This window comes from Pipistrellus hanaki (assembly GCF_964339955.1).
Source record: "Pipistrellus hanaki genome assembly, chromosome: 1".
NCBI lineage: Eukaryota > Metazoa > Chordata > Mammalia > Chiroptera > Vespertilionidae > Pipistrellus > Pipistrellus hanaki.
The window spans coordinates 146,047,759-146,061,777 of NC_140503.1; the positions used below are offsets into that span (position 1 = coordinate 146,047,759).

Sequence of the window (14,019 nt, forward strand, 5' to 3'; positions counted from 1 at the left end):
ACTTTATAACTTAGAGTCTAAGTTATGGTTGGCAAACTGCAGCTTGTGAGCCACATGTGACCCTTTGGCCCCTTGAGTGTGGCTCTTCCACAAAATACCATGGCTTGGGTGAGTCTATTTTGAAGAAGTGGCGTTAGAAGAAGTTTAAGTTTAAAGTATTTGGCTCTCAAAAGAAATTTCAATCGTTGTACTGTTGATATTTGGCTCGGTTGATTAATGAGTTTGCCGACTATTAGACAATAGCACCACCTCACTAAGAGAGCTCAGATGAACAAACAAGCTGACCTGCTGAAGCTTACTAGGTAGGTAAAGACTCTGCCCATAAGTAGGATCTCAGCAAATGCAAATGTTTTGAAAACTGGGTGTTTTAAATATGCATAGGACAAACAATCACAAAAGTATCTTTCATAGAACTGAGGTCAGAGAATAGCAATCTATCTATTACCTAATTAACTACCTACCTATATATCTATATATTTTAAAAATATGTTTCTATTGATTTTGGAGAGGAAGGGGGAGGGAGAGATAGAACCATCAATGATGAGAGTCTTTGAACTGCTATCTCCTGCATGCCCCCCACTGGGGACCAAGCTGCAACTTGGACATGTACCCTGACCGGGAATTGAACTGTGACCTTCTGGTTCATAGGTCAATGCTTAACTGCTGAGCCACAGTGGCAGGACAGCAATATATTTTTATACAAATCAGTCTATTTCACAAGAGCCTGTGAACTCCAGCCTGTCTAGTGACAATTCATTTAAACTTCCCTCTCAGGAAGCAGCTACTATAGCAGAGTCAGCTAAAGGTCTTGGCTGGTGTGGGTGCCCACAGCACGTGGAAACTTGGATGGAAGATCTCAGCTGTCTAAGTCTCAGTTACACTGATTAATACAGTAGAAACAAGATAGGATATTTTGCCAAATTTCCACCCCTCCCCCCCTTTTTTTTTTGGTCTTTTAGGACTGTTTCATGGCTTGAAATAGAATAATATCCTCAAAACTTTAGATATGTAGGCTCTTGGGTAAAAGCCTTCCTCTTGAAAAATAAACAAGTAAGTAAATAAAAGCTGTCCATTCATCAGAATGCTACTTGGGGAGACGGGAAAAGAAAACAGAATGAGAATAAAAGATCTGAAATGGTAAGATCTTATAGCATTCAGAGATTAGGAATTATCTGTAGCATCAATATAATTCTTTTTATTTTTTTATGCTTTGCTATTTTTTTAAAATTATTGCTTAAAGTATTACAAAGAGTAGTACATATGTCTCCTTCTCTTCCTTCCCCCCCCCCCCCCATTGACCTTCCCTCAGTCTCCTCTATAAATTCTTTATCATAAGAGAGGAGTTCTTTTGTTTTTTCAAAGTTTTCTCCCATGGTCCAACCAAAAGTTTTCTATGATATTTCAGGCTCTAGATCTTAAACCCCAGGATTATGTCTTACACCATCACACTATATGGGGACCCAGGAATCACACAATATGGGGACCCATAAACTGAATTATGCTATGCCTGTTGGCATGTGGACGTATGCAAGCATTCCTCTAGCCAAGCAGACAAATGCCCCAGCAGCCTAACTCCTGAATGTAAGTCTGAGAGATACAAATCCACAGGGGGGCTAGGGTGAGGATACTGACTGCAGTATCGTGTACGGAGGTAGGAAGCAAGAAGCTGGCTAAGTGTCCTCTGCTGGGAAACAGGTACATCACAGGTGGAAGATGGACACTATGGGATTCTCCTCAGGAACTAGAAACAACAAACCAGCTCTGCCCACAGGTGTATGGGTGAGTCCCATAAACAGAGAGGGCAGAAATCCAGGAGCATGTATAGCAGAGTCAATTTTGCATTTAAAAAAGACATTCATGAAGAATTATGTGTGTGCGCATGCGCGCGCGCCCACACCCACACCCACACCCACACCCACACCCACACCCACACCTCCCCACACACAGGTAAAACTGAAGCCCAAATAAGATCTGTGGGTTGTATCAATGTCAGTTTCCTGGTTTTGATATTGAACTATAGTTACATAAGATGGTACCATTGGGGAAACTGGGTGAAATGTACATGGAACCTTCTGGTACATTTTTTGCAATCATGTATGAATCTATAATTACATCCAAGTACAAATGAAAGGAAATATAATATAATGTAGACCACATGTGTCAAACACAAGGCCCGCGGGCCAAATCCAGCCCGCCAGGCCTTGCAATGTGGCCCGCACCGCGCTGTCATCACTGCACTCCGCTGTCAGTTTATGACATTGTCAGTTTATGACTGTTCAGTAAACCATTCGGCCCGCGATTTAGGCTGGATTTTAGATTTTGGCCCCTTCTCTGATTGAGTTCGACACCCCTAATGTAGACTGTATATGCAATATACTAAAGTATCTACCTATTTAAGGAATTAAGCTATATAAACTGCCAATTTTAAAAACAGTCATGGGAATGTAAGTACAGCACAGAGAATATAGTCAAAATCCTATGTAATAAAAGGGTAATATGCAAATTGGCCCTAAGGGTGGAACGACCAGACGACCGCTCGACCGGTCACTATGAGGGCACTGACCACCTCTCTGTCCCTTTCCCTGGCCAGCAGGCTCTGATTGCCTGATGGAAAATGGGTGGTGAGAGATGCAGGTTGCACCAGGGTAAGGTCCCCAACCCACCAATCACCCACACACAGAGGGCAACTTGCGGCAAAGGTGGGGCCAGCAAAAACCGGTGGGAACAGTGAACCTATTGGGCCCATCACCAGGCTGTCAGGCTCTGATCACCCAGTGACAAACAGGGGCCGAGGTAGGTAGCAGCAATGGGCAGGGCCAGCTGTAGGCAATCGGGGAAGATGGCCCTGATCGCAGGCCAGGCCTGAGGACTGTACCTGCGCATGGATTTAGTGTGCCAGGCCTCTAGTGTTGTAATAACTATGCATAGCGTTAGATGGGTAGTAGAATTTTCAGGGTGATCATTTTGTAAATTTATAAATGTCTAATCACTATGTTGTATACCTGAAATAGTGTATGTCACTATAATAGTGTATAATAATCTATGTCAACTGTAATTGAAAAATAAAAAAAAAATAAAGCTTATATGTTTATGTAGCTGATACATGAGAAAATACTTACAATCATAATAGTTCTATTTGGGGGTGGGACTGGGAGACTTGCATGTTGTCAGGGAGGGCAACTTGGGATTCTCCAAGGAATGTACATCCCCTGTGCCCTTTAAAAAACTATGAGTATATATTATATTTATCATAATTGAAAACAAAAAATACAGTCACAAAAAGCCCCACTAATGTTTTATTGGAACATATGCAAATAAAAAACCCACATCAAACACACTGGAGTGAGAGGAAGGGGAGAGGAAATAGGGTTGAAAGGGAATAGATTACAGAAATATTTTCAGTAAAACCTTAGTTCTGTGGACTTGGATTATTCTGCGTGTGACTAGAGGGTGGGTGGGGAGAGAGAAGTGATCATGACAGATGGCCACAGAAATGTACGAAGAAAGGTATTTTGGGAGAATGTTTAAGACAATTGCCAAATAATCCAAATTACTTAGAGAACTGCTCAATTTCTCATCAAGAATAGTTAACAGAGAACTTCTACAGTAGCTAAACAAGAGTCCAAGTCTTAGCGGTCTCTAGCTCTCAAATCAAAGTTGCTGTTGGGTGTGTGTTTGAGATGTAGAAAGCATACAGGGGATCCAGAATCTTTGCCCGCTAACAAGAGTAGTAGTGGGAAGGGCGGGAAAAAATTGGCCTGTATTCTCCTGAGAGTCCCTGAGTCAGAAGGCTCAGGAGTGGGATCTCTGGGTCAAATGGCAGTTCCAATTTTAATTTGAGGCAACTCCATACCGTTTTGCATGGTGGGTGCACCAGTCTGCATTCCTACAGGCAATGCACTTACTGGTAGGGTTCCTTTTTCTTCACACCCTTGCCAGCACTTGTTTGTTGATGTATTAGTGGTAGCCATTCTGGCAGGTGTGAGGTGATAACCTCATTGCCATTTTGATTTGTCTCTCTCTGATGATTAGTGAGGTTGAACATTTTTTCATGTCACTTAGTATGCCCTCTTTGGAGAAGAGTCTATTCAGGTCCTTAACCATTTTATAACTGGATTGTTTGTCTTCTTTTTGTTGAGTTGTTTATAGACTTTGGAATTTAACCCTTCGTTAGATGTGTCATTAGTGAACATGTTCTTCTACACAGTGAGTTCCCTTCTCATTTTTTAAAAAAATATATATTTTATTGATTTTTTACAGAGAGGAAGAGAGAGGGATAGAGAGTTAGAAACATCGATGAGAGAGAATCATCCATCAGCTGCCTCTTGCACCACCTGCCACTGGGGATGTGCCTGCAACCAAGGTACATGCCCTTGACCGGAATCAAACCTGGGACCTTTCAGTCCGCAGGCCAACACTCTATCCACTGAGCCAAACCGGTCTCGGCTCCCTTCTCATTTTGATGATGATTTCTTTTGCTGTGTAGAAGCTTTTTAGTTTGATGTAGACTCACAGATCTCAGAGGGGAAGGACGGAAAATGGGAAGAGATTATGTGAATTTATATGAATACATGCATAGCCCAGAGACAGAAGTGTAGAGAAAGCTGTGGGGGGGCAGGGGCTGGGTGGAGTAGAGCAAAGGAGGGGAGATGGGGGACATCTGTAATATTGTCAACAATACAAAATATATATTAAAAAATAATAAATAAATACATTAAAAAAAAAAAAAAGGCTCAGAAGTGCCACAGGTGGTGGTTTCAGGGTTTTGCTCTAGCACCCTGGAGTCTCAATATTTGTAACCAAACGATTGAGTAAGGAGGTTAGCACACAATAAATCCCAACTGCGGAGCCTGTTGTACTGTGTCCTTTGCAGGTCCTATGTATAAACAGAAAAGCAACTAATTCCCTGAATCGGACCTACAGGCAGCAAAGTTCGCAGCCTTTGAAAGGAGGGCCGCAAAGTGACAACACCCGCCTGGTGCCTAGTTTGACCGACGCAGGCTGATGGCAAAAAGGAACAGGCATTCCAAAGCCTCAGCGAATCGAGCTTTATGGCCAAATACTAACAACCCTCAAGTGTTATGGAAAGTACTGAAGAAGACATCCTTCACACGCAGTGTATCTGACATTAGACCTCACCCTGGCTATTTTATACCGAGTCAGGGAGGAATCCCCAGCTTCACTTGTCCTCTGACATGAAGCCCAGCAGCCACAGAAGCCTTACGCCCAATGGGAACTTGTGGTTTGCCTTCTCGGGAACACTTTTTTTTTTAAAATATATTTTATTGATTTTTTACAGAGGAAGAGAGAGGGATAGAGAGTTAGAAACATCAATGAGAGAGAATCATTGATCAGCTGCCTCTTGTACACCCCCTACTGGGGATGTGCCCGCAACTAAGGTACATGCCCTTGACCGGAATCGAACCTGGGACCTTTCGGTCCGCAGGCTGATGCTCTATCCATTGGGTCAAACCGGTTTTGGCTCAGGGAACACTTATTCACGGGTAAAAACCTGTTGATAGCTATGTGTACTAGTAAACATTTTAGTACATTTGCTTTGAGGAAATAAAAAGGATTCATATCATCTGCTTTAAAAATTGACAACTAGCCCTTTATCACATAAATACTTGTATGTGATCGCTGTCTGTATTTTCAGCATGAGAGAGAGGCTTGACTCAGGCATCCAGCATACCATCTAGGCCACGGTCTGGGTAGCCACTGTGGGCTGAGTGAAGGCAGGAAAAAACAGGACAGCTGAGTCAGGGTGAGACCAACAGACAGACAGAAGCCTGGTGGGGGCCAGGACAGCATCCAGGGGAGAGAGGTGGGGGCAGCTCTGGAAAGTGGAAGCCCCCTCGCCCCATGTTAGTGTGGCTGTAGGTCCCTTAGCCAGGGAGGCTGGCCCAGGTCTCGGAGCTCCCAGCACCCGGCACCCAGGCTTTGGCCCTGCCCAAGCAGTTTCACTCTTTCCTCGCTGACATGTGCATGTGCTCAGCAGGCAGCCTCCAGAAGCTCCACCTAGCTTCTCTCTGCAGCTCTGAAGGCCTCTCTAACAGAGTTCCTCAAGTGGCTTCTGAGCCCACTTTGAGCTCTTTCTGTTTTTGAAAGACATTTTTTCTTCCTCAGGCAGCCTTTTCATCTTTTTGTATTCTGATTGCATCAGCACCTTTTGTTTGATATACATGTAATTTACGGGTTGTCAAAATGTGTTTCAGCGGACTTCAAAATTCTTGCAAACGATTGTCTTTGCAAGCTTAATCTTTTTTTCAACTTTATTTCTCTTGACAGACGTGATGCATTTATGCGAGGTTCTTCCTCTAAAATGGATGGACTCTTTGATGGCCTCTAAAGTTTCAAGTTCACCTTCCTGCAGCAGCTGTGACCTTTCACTGTGGGTGACTGCTAGCACACCAGATCAAAGCATCCTATTCACTGAAGAACATTCCTGAGTGATAGGCTTTGAGGATCTTACCTGCAAAGATGTTTTGTTGTATGTATCTCTACTGCTAACATTATTAGAAATAACACATACCACCACACACACACACACACACACACACATGTGCATGTGGATATACAAACCATAGATTTTTCATTTGAATCCCTGATAGTTCTGCTTACCTGGTAGAGGTCATTTCTCATGTTGATAATGTCATCCAAAACCAAACCGGACGTGACTTCTAGCAGATCCCTCACAAGCTGAGCATGCAGGTGGATGATTGCTAAGTGTAAGACACTGGAACAAAAATACAATGGCAACAATCAGCTAAAATGTAAATGGGGAGAAAAAAGATTTCCAAGATATGATTAGATTTGGAGGCTACATCTGGCTCTCATTCCTAATTTCCTTTAGCCCCAAATGTTCTGAATCAGTAGCATGTCTGAGTCTGAGGTGGGTGCTCTTCTGCCTACCCAGGGCTCCTACGCTCATTTACGGTGCCTGCCTTGTCTCTGGGGGCTTTCAGGTTTGATACTCCGCTGAGGCGGAAAGGCACCTGGGCTCTGAGGCAGAGAGCTGAGTTCAAATCCCCACTCTGTCCCTGCCCCCACATTCCAGGGCACTTTCTCCTGTAACTTTCCCTGACAGGTAGGCAATGCACGTAGGGTGCCTGAACTCGGATCTGTGCAGAAAATGTAGCTACCTCATCTGCCCTGCCATCCTGCAAAGTACACTGTGGTGGTTTAAGATCTTCTGAGATCCTAAGAGGGGAAAATAAAGTCATGCTTTTAATGAGTAGAAGACTCTTGAGGCAAACTTAAAAAAAAAATATTTTCATTGATTTCAGAGAGGAAGGGAGAGGGAAAGAGAGATAGAAACATCAATGATGACAATCATTGATCAGCTGCCTCCTGAAGGCCCCACATGGGATCGAGCCCACAGCCCAGGCATGTGCCCTGACTGGGAATGAAACCATGACCTCCTGGTTAATAGGTCAAACAATCCGCAACCTTGACAAACTTTTGAAGGAACACTCCAATGTGTTTCTCCCTCACAGATACCCCCTTAGCCTGAAATGGTTTTGCTGCTTCTCCATCTTCATACTCCGCTTCAAGCCTTCCCTCCTTGGAGAAGACTTCCCCAACTTCCTAGGCAGAGAGAGTTGTCTCCTCTTGAGTTTACCATGTGGCTGCACAACTACAATTTTCTCTACATCTCTCTCCCTCTCCGGCCTTGGAGGCCGGTTCTCTCTGGGTCAGCCTAACAGGCCTGGTACAGCCTTACAGTTTAGGTGCAATAATAAGGATGACTGAGGAAACCTAGGAGCTTACACTAGCAAGGTAAAAAAGGTTGGCGGTTGCCAAGCATCACTCCATTTTCTTTAATTATTAAAAAAAACTTATTATTAAAATTAATTTGATAACAGTAATAAAAGTGGCTATTGTTTGTTTAGAGTAGGGGTGTCGAACTCAATCAGAGAAGGGGCCAAAATCTAAAATCCAGCCTAAATCGCGGGCTGAATGGTTTACTGAACAGTCATAAACTGACAATGTCATAAACTGACAGCGGAGTGCAGTGAAGACACCGCGGTGCGGGCCACATTGCAAGGCCTGGCGGGCTGGATTTGGCCCGCGGGCCTTGTGTTTGACACATGTGGTTTAGAGCATCTATTTACCGGACTGCTAAACACCTGACATACATTATATCCTTAATCATAACAACAATCGAACAAGATAGGTAAGATTATCCCCATTTTTCAGATGATGAAAGGGAGACTCATAGGTATAACAGAATTCAACCTGGGTCACAGAGCTAGAGAGGTGAAGCTGGAATTTAAGCTCAGGTCAATCTTGTGCCAATGCCATCACTTAATCTTGTATTAGGGGCACATGCACATTGCTCTGGACGGTTGTAGGTGAACATCTAAGACAGTGGTCGGCAAACTCATTAGGCAACAGAGCCAAATATCAACAGTACAACGATTGAAATTTCTTTTGAGAGTCAAATTTTTTAGACTTAAGCTTCCTCTAATGCCACTTATTCAAAACAGACTCGCCCAAGGCTGTGGTATTTTGTGGAAGAGCCACACTCAAAGGGCCAAAGAGTTGCATGTGGCTCGCGAGCCGCAGTTTGCCGACCACGGATCTAAGAGGATGAATAACGCTAAAGTGTGGGCAGACTGTGATGCTGGGCACACTCAAGTGTCACCCGGCGGCAGTAAGTCTGTGGTTTGAGGCACCGACCGGATCTGCTCTAATATAAAGATAATAGGTGTCATTTCACCCAGGCCTTTTTCTTAGCAATAGCAAGGGTATCAGCCTTAGGACTGGCACAGGAGGGCCTCAAAAACGAAGTGTGACTCCATTACTCGGGAGAGATTTCTTTTAATGACGGGTTTCAGAGTTTCACTACTGTCTCTCGAAATGAGAGGCTGGAGGGAGACTTCTGAAAAAGGCCTGAGGTCTGACGCAGACATGATGCACACGTACCAAGAAAAAGGCCATGCTTCAAAAACGGCCTAAAATTTTCCATGTGCAGCTCAGCACTTCACAGCAGAAGCAACTTCCCCTTCCTCCCCAAATCCTCACACCCTCCTGGGAATTTCCCCAGTACCAGAAGTCTTTATTATTTTGTGTCTTTGTTGTATTTTCTGTGATGACTAATAGCCACAGGATTCAGGTTGTTAGCTGCCTAGGACAAGCTCAGTGAAAACAAGAGACCTAAGTTCTGAAGGTCAAAAGGTACCTCTTGTCTACATTCTTTCGGGGACTCCTCTTTGGTCTCCCCAAGTCTCAGCCCTCGGGCCTCTGGCTGTGTCAAGCCCCTGCCAGCCTGCTTGCATGGGTATGTCTGGGGTCCTGGGAGGGGACCTTAAGTTTTGATTTCCTTCTTGGGCAGGGAAGGCCACCTCCTCAGCGCCTCCATAGATGCCCAGAGTCCTTACACGTGTGTCTGCCTCCCCCACCCCCAATGCACCCACTTCAATGCAGGCGCCTGTACCCTTCCCACAATCCTCCTTCCCACAGCAGCAGTCTCTTTCTAACTGGTATGTGCTCATCTTTCTTAGGCTCATCGTTCAGCAGGTCCCTAACAATGTCACTGAAAATGCTGCTGTCCTGCCTCGGCTCACTGCTTTCTCTTGTGGTTATACGGTTCTGAGTGCTAATCGGAGAACTCAACCCAGTTGAAAAAACATTCTGCTTCTCATGGCATTACACCAAGAAGGGCGCACAGGCTCTTCTCTTACTGTATAACAAGGCCAGTGGTTATACCACATCCTTGGTTACGCTGCAAGGAGTGAGAACAAAGGTCTCTGAAAACCTGAGATTGGCACTTTCCTAAAGCGCTGGGTTCGGTTTGTACGCGGAGGTTGGAAACGCAGCACTCAAGGGCCCTTTCACAGAAAAGGATTTCGCTGTCAACACTATTTTGGGAAGGCTTCAGATAAGGCATCCGATTTGAATCTGAGGGCTGCTGTCTTGTTATTTTTGTAGGCTGCTGAGATCATTTTAGAAGTCTCAGTGAGAGGACGAAGAGAACCGTTTTTAGAAAGAAGCCAGGTGGCTCTGCAAGTACAAGCCCAGTCACAGCAGGAATGGGAGGCATGGTGTTGGGAATGTCAGACTCCCGTGCAATGTGGGTTAGAGCGGTCATGAGCCCGAGCCAGTCACAGACTGGTGACCATTAACAGAGGGGGTAGAGAAGGAACCAGTAACCAAGAAAGAATGACATTTGTGTCTTAATCATTTTGTTGTTATGCTGTCATTTTTTTTTTTTTAAAAGACTACGGCACCCCGAATTTCTTGGCTGTCTCCCATCTAAGTACTAGCCAGGCCTCACCCTGCTTAAACTTCCCAGATCAGGCAAGATTGGGAGGGTTCAGAGTGGTATGATCATAGGATGTGATGTCTTTATTGGGCTTTCTCTTGAGTAACTATCATTATAAATACATTTTTGGGATAACAAGTGTTCTAGGGATTTGGTAGGACCACATTTTATTATTATATTACTAGAGATCTGGTGCACGAAATTCGTGCACTGGGTGGTGGTAGCCCTCAGCCCAGCCTGCACCCTCTCCAATCTGGGACCCCTCAGGGGATGTCTGACTGCTGGCTCCTAACCGCTTACCTGGCTGCCTGCCTGATTGTCCCTAACTGCTTCTGCCTGCCAGCCTGATCACTCCTAACTGCCTTTGCCTGCCCGATCACCCCTAACTGCCCTCCCCTGAGGGCCTGATCTTGCCCCCAACTGTCCTCCTCTGCAGGCCTGATCTCCCCCCCCCCCCCCAATTGCCCGCCTCTGCTGGCCAATTTGGTTATGATTGGTTGGTTTCTATGCCAGTCAGTATCAAAAGCTCTGCTTCCTAGGCAGACATTGGCTCCTCCCAGTTGACTCAGATTTGGTTCTGATTGGTCGGTTTCTATGCCAGTCAGCATCTCTGGGCCTATCAACAGGGTCTGATTAGAAAGGTGGGGCTGATCAGCAGCTCTGGTGAAGGCCTGGAGAGAAATAGAGGCATGGCTGCTGACCAGGCCCAGGAAGAAAGAGAGAGGCAAGTGCTGATCAACAGCTGCCACAGAGGCTATGGATCAGACTCTGCTTCTCTCTTCAGGCCTCTCTCCAGGCCTGATTCGTAGCCCCCTCAGCAGTCAGTGCTGGGTCACCACGGCCACCCAGTGCTGACTGCAGGACTGACTTCTGGTTGGTCGAGCCTCCAGTCATTGCAGATGTGATGGACCCAGGGTTTTTATATATAAGGATTCCAAAGCAAATGATATTAAAGCAAATATTATTACTCTTCATATATATTTACTAAATATTATTCCAAATTTTGTTTCCAAAAATAAAGCAAGACTCTTAAGAAAGTACTGCCCCACTCCCCCTGATACACACACATACAATTTAGCTTCCTTGTCCAGAATGCTGTACTCTTAGGTGAGTATTCCAGTGATTCTAGAGTCCAGGAGATGAGAGCCACAGGACAGGAGAAGCAAATTATGCCACTCAACCTTACTGACACATTCTTTTCCTTGAAAGATAGTATTCTAGTTATATGATTCAATCATTTTGCTCAATTCTCCTTTTCTCTAGCCAGCATGCACACCTTAATTAGCTCTCTTCCCTGCCCGAAAACAAGCCTTGTACATGGAAGTCTGGACTTACCAGTCCCCATTCTCATCCTGCACTGCAGTGAGATGGCGCTGGACAGCCAGCAGCATCTTCACGTCTCCTGTCACCGCGTAGTCAAACAGGGCATTGGCATGCCGCTTGGCGAGCTCCAGAGCCTTCTCCAGAAAGAGGTTATCTGCAAGGCAATGACCAAAATCACAACTGAGTTTCCTATACTTGCTCTACAGTCTGGCATGCTTGAGGTCAAAACCATCAGCACCAATGTTCCTTTCAGTGCTTCTGGGTTGTATTCACTAGAAAAAGCACAGTTGGACACAGGCTCACTGGAGCATACAGAGGCTGGTCTGAAAAATCTATCAACAGTTGCTAGGGGGAAAGAAGTTTAGAAATGTCTGTTATTTAAAGAGGAACAATCAATCTCCAAATGAAGTTGATTGGATTTGGCCATCATTATAAATACTTAATCTCCTGGTAAAATAATCAATCCTTCACTGAACTCCTGAGCAACTCGCTCGTTGGGCAAGTGTCAAAAACCACAGTCCCTGCCACACACAGAGAGATTTTTCCAGGAGCCATTGGCGTTTTGTACAGTTTCTTCCTGAAGAAATCCCGTGGGGCAAATCCTGGGCGTGGCCTGTTCTTCTATGGCCCCTAGTTAAGCAGGGCTTGGTTCATTTTTATTTATTTTATTTAAAAAAATATATATTTTATTGATTTTTTACAGAGAGGAAGGGAGAGAGATAGAGAGCTAGTAACATCTATGAGAGAGAAACATTGATCAGCTAGAATCTAGAGGAGAGAGACTATTAAACTTATAGAAACTACTTGTCTCTATTATCTGTGGTAGAAATGAATTAGGTTCTGTCTCAGATACTATAAACCTGCATGATTATGACTGGAGAATGCATCTGTAAATTTCAGTACTTTATTTGTTTATTTATTTATTTTAATATATTTTATTGATTTTACACAGAGAGGAATTGAGAGGGATAGAGAGTTAGGAACGTCGATGAGAGAGAAACATCGACCAGCTGCCTCTTGCACACCCCGCACTGGGGATGTGCTCGCAACCAAGGTACATGCCCTTGACCGGAATTGAACCCGGGACATTTCAGTCCGCAGGCTGACGCTCTATCCACTGAGCCAAACCGGTCTTAGCTGTAAATTTCAGTACTTTATATAGTCAAACACAACACTGGGAAAACAGATATCCCAGTGTGAGTACAATGACCTGATAGGTGCTTTTCAAAAGGCTCACAGGACTCTGGAGAGCACACTGAACTAGACATGGCTTTGTCATCTTTACATTAACAACAACAACAACAAAAATCTGTTTTCTGGAAACAACCTTTACACCTTGCACCGACTCATCCCCGCACCCACCATGCAGTGTAATTATCTGTGTGCTCACTTACCCTGAAACCTAGAATTCTCTTTCTTTACTCCCACTGGATACGTCAGAGTGCCCTCCTCGTCCCTCTGGCCCGACCCCTTATCTGGTTCTGTGGTTTCAGTGACTTTCTCAGAGAGACGTACAGCCCCTCTGCCATCACTCTCGTCATAACCCTCAGGGTCATTTTTAGATGAGGTGTCCATGATTCCTAAAACAAAAGATAAAACACCAACTTTTTCTCAATAAAATCTATTTGTTAAAATTATGAGTCTCTACTTTAATGGAGGTCAGATAATTTAAATTATTTTTAAAATGATTATAAGTAACATGCTTTGTAGCTATTTTAAACTCTTACTTCTAAAAACATTTTACAATATAATGACTTGATATTTGCATTTTTTGCAAAATGATCATTACAATAAATCTAGTTAACATCTGTCAGCATACACAGTTAGATATTTTTTTCTTGTGATGAGAACTTTTAAGATACTTAAACCCATTTTTTCCCCTAACACTTCTAAAAACTTACATCACTTCTGTTTATTTTATTATATTTTTAAAAATATATTTTTATTGATTTTTTACAGAGAGGAAGGGAGAGGGATAGAGAGCTAGAAACATCGATGAGAGAGAAACATCGACCAGCTGCCTCTTGCACACCCCCTACCGAGGATGTGCCCGCAACCAAGGTACATGCCCTTGACCGGAATCGAACCTGGGACCTTTCAGTCCTCAGACCGACACTCTACCACTGAGCCAAACCGGTTTGGGCAACTTCTGTTTATTTTTAAGGGACAAAATGACATAAAGCTCTTCTGGGAATTGCAGGAAAGTAGAATTTTTTAATGTTGTTGAAAGGAGAGGACTTACTTCTTTCCTATTGCTGATTAACCACATAAGTTGTAAAGATGTGATCTCAATTCGCATTCTTCAGTGTGGGAGTGACCCAGTGCATTATTTTGGATCATGCTCTTTCAGGTCCACCTGTGTTGTCTGACAGGCCCAATGAAAGAGCAGCTATGTTTTATGGGCAGACCTTGTTCAAATCCTGGTTCTG

At 44.2% G+C, this 14,019-nt stretch overlaps 1 protein-coding gene across 5 annotated transcripts in view; it reads right to left on the minus strand.

Moving 5' to 3' along the window:
- NFKB1 (nuclear factor kappa B subunit 1) overlaps positions 1 to 14,019 on the minus strand; it is a 130,692-nt gene that overhangs the window by 13,524 nt on the left and 103,149 nt on the right. For 4 of the 5 annotated variants that reach the window (XM_084901742.1, XM_084901744.1, XM_084901741.1 and 1 more), the window contains 3 exons: positions 12,985 to 13,170; positions 11,603 to 11,744; positions 6,622 to 6,736 (listed from right to left, as the gene is read on the minus strand). In XM_084901742.1, coding sequence (XP_084757868.1) covers positions 6,622 to 6,736; positions 11,603 to 11,744; positions 12,985 to 13,170 — 443 coding nt within the window. The remainder of the gene's footprint in view (positions 1 to 6,621; positions 6,737 to 11,602; positions 11,745 to 12,984; positions 13,171 to 14,019) is intronic. The other variant, XM_084901745.1, reaches the window with a different exon arrangement.